General features: G+C 49.8%; 1 protein-coding gene across 3 annotated transcripts in view; it reads right to left on the bottom strand.

The window, feature by feature from the left end:
- Positions 1-749: 749 nt before the first annotated feature.
- PRDM10 (PR/SET domain 10) overlaps positions 750-11,963 on the bottom strand; it is a 49,656-nt gene continuing 38,442 nt past the window's right edge. For 2 of the 3 annotated variants that reach the window (XM_068160029.1, XM_068160028.1), the window contains 8 exons: positions 11,683-11,793; positions 9,689-9,889; positions 8,645-8,788; positions 8,304-8,474; positions 7,181-7,321; positions 5,553-5,721; positions 5,109-5,221; positions 751-4,190 (listed from right to left, as the gene is read on the bottom strand). In XM_068160029.1, the coding sequence (XP_068016130.1) occupies positions 3,954-4,190; positions 5,109-5,221; positions 5,553-5,721; positions 7,181-7,321; positions 8,304-8,474; positions 8,645-8,788; positions 9,689-9,889; positions 11,683-11,793 (1,287 nt within the window). In that variant the 3' untranslated portion in view covers positions 751-3,953. Of the gene's footprint in view, positions 4,191-5,108; positions 5,222-5,552; positions 5,722-7,180; positions 7,322-8,303; positions 8,475-8,644; positions 8,789-9,688; positions 9,890-11,682; positions 11,794-11,963 lie in introns of all 3 variants that reach the window. The other variant, XM_068160027.1, reaches the window with a different exon arrangement.

Genomic DNA, 11,963 nt, shown 5'->3' with positions numbered 1-11,963 from the left:
ACCACCAACCCCACACCACCATGCTCACTAAGCCGCGTCCCCATGTGCCCTGGCCCTGCGTTTCTGCAGCGACGGCGGCTCCACCTCCCTGGGCAGCCTATTCCAATGCCTGACCACTCTTGCAGCAAAGAAATTGTTCCTGATCTCCCATCTAAACCTGCCCTGGCACAATTTCAGGCCATTTCCGCCCCTTCCGGCACCTGGGTGCTAGGGAGAAGAGAGCAATCCCACTTCCCTCCCCTATCCTTTCAGGTAGGTGTAGAGAGCAGTGAGGTCTCCCCTCAGCCTCCTTTTCTCCACACTGTTGAGCTGCTTCGCACCAGCCCTGTGCTACAGCCCCTTCACCAGCTTTCTGCCCTTTCTGGAACCACTCCAGCACCTCACTGTCTTTCTTTGAGTGCCAGTCCCAAAACAACCCCATACTCAAGGTGTTACCACTGCCCAGGACAGGGAGACAATCGCTTCCCTCACCCTCCTGCTCACACCCTAGCTGATCCAAGGCAAGAGGGTGGTGGACTGGCCACTGGCTGGCTACTCCCTCGCTCATCTTCACCCTGCTGTTGGTCAACAGACCCAGCTCCTTTTCCACCAGGCAGTTCCCAGCCCCTCTGCCCCCAGCCTGGAGCGTTCAGGGGGCTGCTGTAACCCAAGTGCAGGACCCACTTGTTGAACCTCACACAACTATCCTCAGCCCCTGGATTCAGTCTCTCCCAATCTCTCTGCCTATCCTTCCTACTCTCCAGCAGATCAAGGCTCCTGCCCAATTCGGTGTCATCGTTCAGAGCACTCAACCCACTTGCCTACAGATCCCTGATAAAGATACTGAACAAAAGCAGTGCTGCTTCCCTCCCCACCACCCCCAGTGCCCCGAGGGAACAGACACAGAGGTTGCTTTTCCATTGGGAAAAAAAAAAAAAGGCAGAAAAAGATTTATTCATTTCAGGGTGTTTGTTGTTTTTGTTTCTTCCTTTTACACCTGTCAGGTTGCACAAGACTATGAACACAAGGAAACAGTCACTGAATGTACAACAAACATACACAGTTAAATAAGGGGCAGAGCAGTCCGAGAGGTGCAAATTCAGGGGGCTTGGGTGGGGGTGGTGGTTTAGCTTGTTTGGGTTTTTCTCCCCAGCAAAATACAGACTCAGACCCAAAACACCTACGAGGAACAGTGTCAGGCCTCCACAGAGCCCGCAGCTGTGCCTGTCTTTGAGCAAAACATCACCCCTGCAGGCGGCCAAGAGGACTCTGGGAGTAAAGCTCCTGTGGGACGTGACCTAAGAGAGAGATCTTTGGGTTGCTCTGGTTTCAAAAGAACAATAATTCATCCTATACCTTCTGCACTGCAGAAACTGGAAAGAAAAGAATCCATGCAAACTGTGGGCTTTCTTAGCTGGGTCTTTCTAAAAGCAGGCTCCTGCCAGCTGTGCAATCAGGCTCTTACTTGGGATGCAAAACGCATGACACTTCCAGGGATGCTTCCTTTGCAACGAGGACTTTATTTAACTGGGGCCCCCCGTGAAACACTGGTGTGGGTACCCAGTACCCTGCTGCTGCTGTGGGACCAAAGAGAAAATCTGATAAGGAAGATTTGACTTCAGAGAGGCTGTTACAAACTCATGTGCTGGAACACCTTGTAGTTTTCAGCTTTAAATAACTGCTGCAATTGTCCTCACTCTCTGATCTTCCCCAAAGCTCAACACAGCCAAGTGTTTTTTCAAGCCCCACATCGGTGAGATCATTAAGGGACCAGGTTTGGTGCTCATCTATAAAGACTACAGAGCTTTTAAGACTTCAAAATTGCTCCTGGAGGGCAGTATCTACCTGGACTATCTCTTTTCCAAGTCTCCTATCTTCCTACTCCTCAATGTTTTTGACTCCTCATGAATTCATCTAGCAGCCTGAAGAAAGCCTGAACCAATTCTCCCTTCTCTTCTCCCGCACCAACAACATCTCAAGGCCCAAAGTCCTAATTCAGAAGCCCTCAGGAACACAACTCCAATGGGAACAGCACTCCCTTGGCCATGCTGCTGAAGTTGATGGGCTCCCAAATCCACTGAATTTCAAGACACTCAGCACTGCACTTGACCAAAGGGGAGCTTTGGTCCTTCTTAACTTGACCAATCTCATGGTGGTGCAGCAAGAGGAGCAGAAACCCAGGCACAGAGTAATTCACTTTTCGGCAAGTCACTTCAAAGCTACCTCAAAAACAGTTCTGAGCTTGCCTGAGTTTGCAATCCAGTTTACCTCCTCAGGCACAGCCACTATTTCCATACCAAATTAACAGATATGTTAATTACCAAAGCAATACCTGCCACAAGGCTTTACCCCCAGGTCACCAGGCTTCCTCTTGCCCAGTCTGAGTGTGGAGCTCTCTCACACCTAAGAGTTTTAACCCTGTAATAATGGAATTAATAGTGACACCACAAGCTGTAAACATCCAGATGGGTGATCCTCACCTCAATCTGTGGGAGTAGTTATGCTCAAGAGTCCCAAATCCACACTCTGTGCAGCACAAAAGTTCTTCAGTCCCAAGGGCTGTTAAGACAAAACATCCTTCTTTGCTTTTGTTCTATAAATGAACGCACCCTGTTTCACACAGACATTCTGGGATGAGTTTGAATGGAGGTGGAGACATACACAGTGTATCCCATCAGGGGGGCAGTGGAGTTCTTGCAGATACCAGAATGCATTAAATAACCAACCAACATGACCCCTGTGAAGGAGAATTATGTAAAAGAAGAAGAAATTTGCTGCCTTCAAAGATAAAACTTACTCCTTCCCTTTCTCCTGGTCCCTAAACATGAGTTCTGTACACAGACCAGGTCTACCACAAGCAGGTAACCCTCCTAGATGGCTTTCTGTGTCCCATCAATAGTGGTCCACTAGCATGTGTCTTGTGTGTTTCCTGAGTCCAGGGCTTGTCACTTCCTGGAGCTGCCCAAAGGAACTACAGTGCATTGGGAACAGGGCTGGGTGGAAACCCAATGTGACCAACTCTCTGTCCAGTCTTCAAGGGGAAAAACATCCACTGATGTGGCAACAGAGATGACAATGCTGCTTCTTCAGAGGTGTGCTCCTGTACCCTCATCTTCTGGCACAATTGTCTTTAGGCTCCAGCAGAAGCTGCTAAGCAGGCTAAGCTGAGCCTTTTTTTTTGTTGTTAACAGGCAAAAAGGCAACTTTCCCTGCAACTGCTGGAGGAGGAAAGAGGGAAGAGTGGCTCCACACTACCCTGATGTGCTGCTGTGGTATCACTCAGGGTTTAAGCCTGCACTTGTCCTTCCTTCTGGAATGGCTCAGTGAGACAGGGCAGGGCAGGCAGCATGTAAACAGCTCTGGAGGGCTGGAAAGAGAATAACTTAAGGGACTGCTTCTGCACATCTTCACAGCTTCACTGCACACCCAGCCCCAGGCAGGGCCACCGCTCTGCTCTGCCGCTGCTGCTCTTCTCCAGTCTGCCCACGGTGAGCTGGTCTGTTCCCTTTCACCTTGGCTGCTGACACAGAGACACAGGAAGCAGTTCTGCCATACTCTGGCACTTAGCATGGTTTCTTTTTGCTTAAACATACAACATCATTTGCCAGTTAGCCTTCAGGTAGGCAAGCTTCTTCCCATACAACTGAAATGAAAGGTGGTTTCCTGGAGACACTTCCAAAAAGGCAAACTAAGGGGCCGCAGACATGCCACAAGAAAAGTCCAGAGCAAGCAGAGGTTTCACTTCTCCTCTTCTCCTTTTTGTTAAAAGCTGCACAAAATAGCATCCCAGAAGGACTCTGAGGGTACTTCTTCATGATTGCTGGGGACTTAAACCTTCTTTAAAGCATTAACAAGAGCTCCATGATTTGAGTTGAAAAAGTGAGCATATGAGTTAAACCAGACTGAGCCCCAGGACACCCAGCTCGCTGGGCTTGCAGGGAGGTGACAAGTACAAGTGACACCACTAGGCTCCTTCATTCATGCTCTGCTGGGAAAGTCCTTGGTTTGGTGATGTGCACTTCACTGCCACCACTCCCATTGGTGCTGGTGGTGATGATGTACTGGGTGGTTTGCTGCTGGCTGCTGGTTTGGGATTCCAGGGGATCCGTGTGGGCTGGCGGCTGGGAAACGCCGACCGGCACCTCACTGGAGAGGGAAGAGTTCTGCTTGACATCCAGATCAGGCTGGCCTTCAGAGATCACGTAGTGAGTCTGCATGGGGATATAAAGAGTGAGTAATAATCCTTGCATCTTCTCTGCCTTCTCTGTTCTAATGTTCTTTGCTAATGGTCTGCAACTTTCCTGGGGCCGTGCTGGAGGATGTTTTGGTACAAACTGATGAAATGAAGGGATCGTGTTTCATCTAAATCAATTTCAGAGCAACAAAGCCCTTGTCCTTTCTTCTGAAGCACAGGGGGCTAGCTTACAAAAGGTTAAAATCATGCACTTTGCATTTGGTTAGCTTACAACAGGTTAAATTCATGACACCATGAACCCATCACAACAAATTGAATCAGTGACCTTTTAATGCAACTGTTCTGAAAGGGTTTTCCCTTTCCCATGTGTTCTAGCAGGAGTGGCAAGTCCAGTGCCCGACATCAACACAGGACAGCCTCTTGGGCTGGACTGGTTAAGGTAGCAGAAATCCTTAGTTTGTAATCCTACAGAGGTAACAGAAAACTATCAAAATACCTCCAGAAACCTCTGGGATTTGGCTCAATGGATTCAGCTTAGTTATCAATATTTCTAAGACTAATAAATGCTAAGTCTCTGTGCCCTGTGAGATTTGGGTGATCAGATAAGAGGGGATGGTTTGAAGCTGAGGGAGAGTGGGTTTAGGCTGGATCTCAGGAAGAAGTTCTTCAGTACAAGGGTGCTGGGACTCTGGAATAGGCTGCCCAAGGAGGCTGTGGATGTCCCCTCCCTGGAGCTGTTCAAGGCTAGGCTGGATGAGGCCTTGAGCAGCTGAGTTGAGAGAAATCCCTGCCCATGGCGGGGAGGTTGGAGTAGACAATCTCTGAGATCCCTTCCAACTTAAGCCATTCTATGATTCCTGTAGCCTTCAAACTCAATGCTTTAAGCCTGGTATCTTATTCTGGATGAAGAAAAATTAGGCCATGCTTTCCTTACCTGAGTAACTGCTTTCACTTGCCCAGTGTTGACAGTGGTGACTGGTGTACCTACGGCGGTCTCTGTGATCACATACTGGCCTTGGGGAATGGTCATCATCTGGATCTCAGAGGCTAAAGAATAGAAATGGGAGAATCAAGACCCTCAGTCAAACTGAAAGACCACTTTGAAATGTCTTATGTAAGATTTCAAGCCTGAAACAACAGTTGGAAGGACTAAAGGAGCCCAGTCTACCTGCCCAAATCATGTATCAGATCATTAAGACAGAAGAGTGCAACCATTTTCATTCCTCTGAAACTCTGTCTCCTTAGATCTCAATGAATATGAATGACAAAGCTTAATGAGCTCTGGAAATATCATTCCATTTGGTAGCTGGAGAAATGGAGCACAGAACAGTGCCCCACACTGAGCAGCCTGCCAGTGAGAGCTCCTGCTGGCACTTACAGTAGCTCCGAAATGAGTTCCACGTGCTGGGAAGATAGGTGTGCTGGACTGAAGAGCCCTGCTGCTGCTGGAGGCCTTGGCTTGGGGTTGTTGTGGCTGTCTGCATCTGGGAGGGGCTGAGTTCCTGCTGAGGTGGCTGTGAGGAAGGGCTGAGAGGCTGACCCCCAACCTAGGAGTGAAAAAGAGGTGTAAGTGATCTTGGTGTAGCAAGGATTGTCCTCTTACAGGCTCAAGGGGAAACCAAGGGCAGGTTCTACAGCATATTGAGCACAAGCCCACAAAGATCTCCTCCAGCTTGTTGCACTCTGGTTAGCAAGCAGAGATCATGGAGAGATTACTTGCCAAAGGTTACATAGTGAGCCTGTGGCAGAGAACTGAGGTTAGAGGTTAAATGCTACCCAACAGCATGAAGATTCCTCAAACATTTGAGGAATGCCAGTTTCCTTTCCTGTCTCTCAAGTGGCTAACTTCATTTAAGCTTCAGTTTTGTCCAATCCCAGACATTTATCTCTGCCTTGTAAATGCTGTTAGGATAAACACACATACACCAACCCCCACCCAAAAGCACCACACACAACAACAGGTGAAAACCACAGAATACCTCTATACACCCCAGGAACAACACTGATGATCTTGGAGATCACAGAATGGTAGGGGTTGGAGGGATCTGAAGAGATTGAGTCCAACCCCCCTGCCAAGTCAGGGTCATCTAGGGCAGGTCACACAGGAACAGGCCCAGCTAGGTTTGGAATGTCTCTAGAGATGGAGACTCCACCACCTCTCTGGATAGTGTGTCCCAGGGCTGCATCATCCTTCAATTACAGAAGTTTCTCCTCATGTTTAGGTGGAACTTCTTATGTTCAGGTCTGTGCCCACCACCCCTTGCCCTGTCACTAGACACCACTGAAAAGAGCCTGGTTGCATCCTCCTGACACTCACCCTTTGAGTATTGATAAGGGCCAGGAGGATGATCAGAGGGCTGGAGCAGCTCTCCTATGAGGACAGACTGAAGGAGTTGGGGCTGTTCAGTCTGGAGAAGAGAAGGCTCCAAGGTGACCTAATTGTGGCCTTCCAGTATCTGAAGGGGGCTACATGTAGGCTGGGGAGGGACTGCTCAGGATCTCAGGCAGTGATAGGACTAGGGGGAATGGAATGAAGCTGGAGGTGGGCAGATTCAGGCTGGAGGGGAGGAGGAAGTTCTTCCTCATGAGAGTGGTGAAGCCCTGGAATGGGTTGTCCAGGGAGGTGGTTGAGGCCCTGTCCCTGGAGGTGTTTAAGCCCAGGCTGGATGAGGCTCTGGCCAGCCTGATCTAGTGTGGGGTGTCCCTGCCCATGGCAGGGGGGTTGGAACTAGCTGATCCTTGTGGTCCCTTCCAACCCTGACTGATACTATGATCAGCATTGATGAGATCCTCCCTCAATTGGGTCTTTTTAGTCTGGAAAAGAGCAAATTCCCTCAGTCCTTCCTCATAAGAGACATGTTCCAGTCCCCCGAGCATCTTTGTTCATGTAAGATGTTCATCTGTAGTCCTCTAAATGCCATCGAGAAGACTGGTAGGACATCAGGTAGGACATAAGCTAAGCAGGCTGGTAGGGAAAGTCTTTCCTGCAAGAGAAGAGTACAGTACCTGTGATGATGGCTGAGTTGCTGGGGATGGCTCTGTGACCTGGATGTGCTGCACCTGGATAGCATGCTGGGTGTAGGTCTGGGGGTCATGAAGCTGCCCAACGTCCACTGTGGAGTGCTGGGACTGGTGAGGTGAGGTAGCCTGCAAAACAAGAGGCAAAGCAGAGGTTGGCATTTCCAGGTCTTTGCAGAAGCAGCCATGCAAACTTCTCCTGTGATAAAAGGTATGGAACAACATGGTCAGAGCCTCAGTTTCAGCCTCACCCAGCAGGTAACAGACCTGAAGGCTACAGCACTTTCTTAGAGCTACCAGAGTTGTTTCCCTTGGCTCAGTCACTGCAGTGACACTCGGGGTTCATTTTCAGAAGGCTGTGGAGCATCATCACAGACAATGAATATTCTAACAGATGATATGAAAGGAAAGAGCAGGCACTTTCTGCACCTCCAGATTTTGGCTCTGCCTCACTGAGATGAAGGAAGCACAACTTGGTTTTCAACTGCAAAAATGGGTCACCCACTGACCCACTTTCCTAGCTGCTGGAAAACCTTCCTCCAGCAGACTCGAGGTGCCCAGATGGGTAGAATGAAATTGGGGCTGTGATGATGTGTCTCCAGCAAGCTGACCAAGACTGGCAGGATTATTTATGCCCAGGACATGATGCTTACAATGGGAACCCTCTGCATTATGAATCAGGGTAGGTGTACAAATCCAGCCTGCACCACTCTTTGTAACTGCTCCTCAAACTTCCATAGACTCATACAATTATTTCAGTTGGAAGAGACCTCCAAGATTACCAAGTGCAGCCTTCAACCCAACACCACCATGGCTGTTAAACCATGTCCCACAGTGCCATGTCCACAGGTCTCCCAAACACCTCCAGGGATGGGGACTCCACCACCTCCCTGGGCAGCCTGTGACAATCCCTGCCCACTCTTGCAGCAAAGAAACCTTCCCTAATCTCCACCCTAAACCTCCCCTGGCACAACTTCAGGCTGTTTCTTCTGCTTCTGTCACCTGAAACTAGGGAGAAGAGACAACCCAACCCTCACTTCACTCCAACCTGCATTAGATCCCACTCAAGTCTCTGCTTTCTTGGGGCTATAAAACACATCAGGTTACTCACCTGGGCCACTTGAACAACCTGCAGCTGTATCTGCTGGGGCTGCTGCAAGCCAGCTGTGGCCTGAGACACAGGGATGTACTGGATTCGCTGGTAGTCTCCCTGGGGGGTTCGATAGTCTGTTGTCAGGGTCTGGGATATCTCTGTCATTGCCTGTGTCAGGAGATCTGTTGTCTGAGCAGGTAGAGAGAGATACAGACCATCAGCACACACTTGCATCACACTGATCTCAACTATGATCTCAAGGTGCTCTCAAACAATGTCCTCACAGTTGAAATAAAACACCAAGAGGCTTCTGTTTGTTTCCCTCCACTGGCCTGCCCTAAGTTGTCTCAAGTCCTTACCACAACAGTCTCTCCAGTTGTGCTGTCAGTGGTGAGGACAGCAGGAGTGGAGCTGATGACAGCTGTTGCCAGTGGAGCATGGATTGTGTTAGGGAGCTGAGCGAACTCTGGGTGCTTCTTGCGAATGTGTTGGACCATCTTTGTCTGCAGAGAGGAAAAAGAGCATCAGAAAGGTGGTCAGGGACTCCACTCTGAGCCTGCAGACTGCAGCTTTTAGGTCTCCCTCAGTAAGGTGGCATCAAGAGAGTTGGGGTTGTTCAGCCCAGAGAAGAGAAGGCTCCAGGGAGACCTTAGAGCAGCCTTCCAGTACCTGAAGGGAGCTCTACCGGAGAGCTGGGGAGGGACTGTTTACAGCTCTGCAGTGACAGCACCAAGGGTAATGGCTCCAAACTGGAAGAAGTTGGATTTAGATTAGACATCAGGAATAAATTCTTCCCCACCAGGGTGGTGAGACACTGGAACAGGCTGCTGGCCAGAGAAGTAGTGGAGGCTCCAACCTTGGAAGTGTTCAAAGCCAGGGTGGATGGGGCCTTGAGCAAGCTGGCTTGGTAGGACGTGTCCCTGTCCATGGCAGGGTGGGTGGAACCAGATGATATTTAAGGTTGCTTCCAGCCCAAACCATTCTCTGAGTCTGTGAAGATTCACACTATGGGATGCTCTGCTCAGCAAGAAGGAGGCAAGGCACCTGCTGATTGGAGTCAGCTGACACTGAAATATTACCCCAAACACCATAACCTGTCAGCTTTGTACCCCCAGCACAGCCAAGTGTTCTGGGGGCCTTTTCCACAGGTGTTTCCTGCATCTTCTGCCCCTACTGCTCTCCCTTTTCCCTTTGTGATCACACTGTTAACACTTCATTGCTTCTTTCATGCTCTGGCCCTCTATTCAGTGAACCTTTTCACCCTAAAAGCAGGCTCCACCTGTACTGGCAGCACACAGCATGCCACCAGCACTCTGACTCAGAATAGAAGAGCTCTGCTCTCTGACAGAGGCTGTGGTGCAAAAGCATCACCAGGGAGAGGCTTTCTCGGGACAAGCTCATACCTTGCTGCTGTACTGCTTGGAGCAGTGAGGACAGCAGACTGGAGGGGTGGCTATGGTGCCTGTCAGCTGGGTGTGGGTGCTCAGCATGGGATCTGGCTCTCCTGGGCCTGCAGGACGCAGTTTCCGGATGCTTGGAGGTAGCTCAGCACCAGGATGGTTCTTCAGGATGTGTGCTTTGCGTTTGCTGGCACTCTTGTACACCTGCAGGGGAAAGATTGGGAAGGAAAAGTGGTGGAGGGTCAAATGTGGAGCACTCAAGCTGCAATTTGCCTGGTGCTCATTTGTTATGAGGGCTGATGTCTCCCCTATCGCACAGCACAGTGGTCAACATATCTAACTGATTTTAAGGCACATCAACAAGTGCCTTAGGTCCATGGTTTAGCACCAGAGCTGGGAGAGTTACATAATGGTTGGACACTGTGATCAGGCCCCATCCCCAGAGGCATTAAAGATCAGACTTGATGTGGCCCTGGGCAGCCTGATCTAGTTGGGAGGTGTCCCTGCTGACTGCAGGGGGGTGGACAAGATGGCCTTTGAGGGTCCCTTCCAACCCTATGAGATCTGTCAATCTGTGAAACTAAATCCTGAAGGTCTTTTCCAGCCAAAATGATTCTGTGACTATCAATATTCTGTAATATTATTTCAAGCTACCCAGGTGTTTTCCTTTAAGCAAGAGGAGGCATGAGGGATGAGTGTACTGAAGAAGAGAACAGTTAAAATACACTCCTTGGTAAACAAAGCTGGGGGCAGGAGTTGATCTGCTGGAGGACAGAGAGGCTCTGCAGAGAGACCTCGACAGGCTGGACAGAGGGGCAGAGTCCAAGGGCAGGAGATTGAACACGTCCAAGTGCCAGGTTCTGCACATTGGCCACAACAGCCCCAGGCAGTGCTACAGGCTGGGGTCACAGTGGCTGAGAGCGGCCAGGCAGAGAGGGACCTGGGGGTGCTGCCCCTGTACACTGCAATGGTTAGGCCACACCTTGAGTCCTGTGTCCAGTTCAGGGCCCCTCAGTTTAGGAAGGAGGTTGACTTGCTGGAAGGTGTCCAGAGAAGGGCAACCAAGTTGGTGAGGGGCTTGGAATACAGCCCTGTGAGGAGAGGCTGAGGGAGCTGGGGCTGCTTAGCCTGGAGAAGAGGAGACTCGGGGTGACCTTCTTGCTGTCTATAACTACCTGAAGGGGGGTTGTAGACAGGCAGAGGTTGGTCTCTTCTCCCAGGCAGCCAGCACCAGAACAAGAGGACACAGTCTCAGGCTGTGCCAGGGGAGGTTCAGGCTGGAGGTCAGGAGGAAGCTTTACACAGAGAGAGTGATTGCACACTGGAATGTGCTGCCCAGGGAGGTGGTGGAGTCCCCATCACTGGAGGTGTTCAGGAGGAGACTCTACAGGGTGCTTGGTGCCATGGGTTAGTTGATTAGGTGGTGCTGGATGATAGGTTGGACACAATGATCTTGAAGGTCTCTTCCAACCTGGTTTATTCTATTCTATTCTAAATAAAGGCCCACATGCATAAAAAGCAGAGGCCAGGGACTAAGACCAGGAACCCAACGGCAGTGTAGAAGCAGCTTCAGGCTCCACTGAACACTGGGAATTACTGGCATGTGACTAAGAAAGCAGCTTACAAGAGGTTAGTGACTAACTTGCAGCAGTGATACAGAAGCCAAGAGAAATGAGCGTTGAGGAATTACAGACAGACAGTACAGTCTGTCCTAGCTTGCAGGAAGTGATATAGGACTAGGGGTGAGTGACTGTTTGCTGGATCACACTAAGGTTCCCAGCTCCAAAGACAGCAGAGAATTACAGTTTTCAATTTCAGCTGCCTTGGCCTAAGTGCATTTTATCTTAAACATTCTTGGACAGCACTAAAGGAATGTTGCTGGCAAGCACCTCAAAAAAGCCCTACAAATCCTGCCAGATGTTTCTGTGCAGAGACAAATTGGCTGCATACAGGTGTAGGGCTGAGCTAACCCTCTGAGGAGTGACTTCCTTACATACCTTATCACAGTACTGACAGAAGTAATCTCTGTTGGGTTTGATGATGGGTAACGTGAGCTCTGGCACCTCTTCTATTTTCATGTCTGGATGTCTCTTTGATAAATGATTCACCTTAGGAGAAAGAAACATAGAGAGCAAGAGAACATATTACAGCTGGAAGCCAAGAACTGCTGCTTCTCCTAGACATGGCTAACAGCCAGAGTAAAAGTCTAATGATGCCAGCCAGCAGCACTGGAAGCATTTGCTGCTGCAAGGTTGTTGTGCGTTCGCAGTCAACTGCC

The sequence above is a fragment of the Melanerpes formicivorus genome, unplaced genomic scaffold (genome assembly GCF_026170545.1).
Source record: "Melanerpes formicivorus ecotype bairdi unplaced genomic scaffold, bMelFor1.0.p_v2 SCAF_47, whole genome shotgun sequence".
In the NCBI taxonomy this organism is placed as follows: domain Eukaryota; kingdom Metazoa; phylum Chordata; class Aves; order Piciformes; family Picidae; genus Melanerpes; species Melanerpes formicivorus.
Note: the sequence above shows the minus strand (reverse complement) of the source record. Positions and strands in the feature narration are given on the sequence as shown.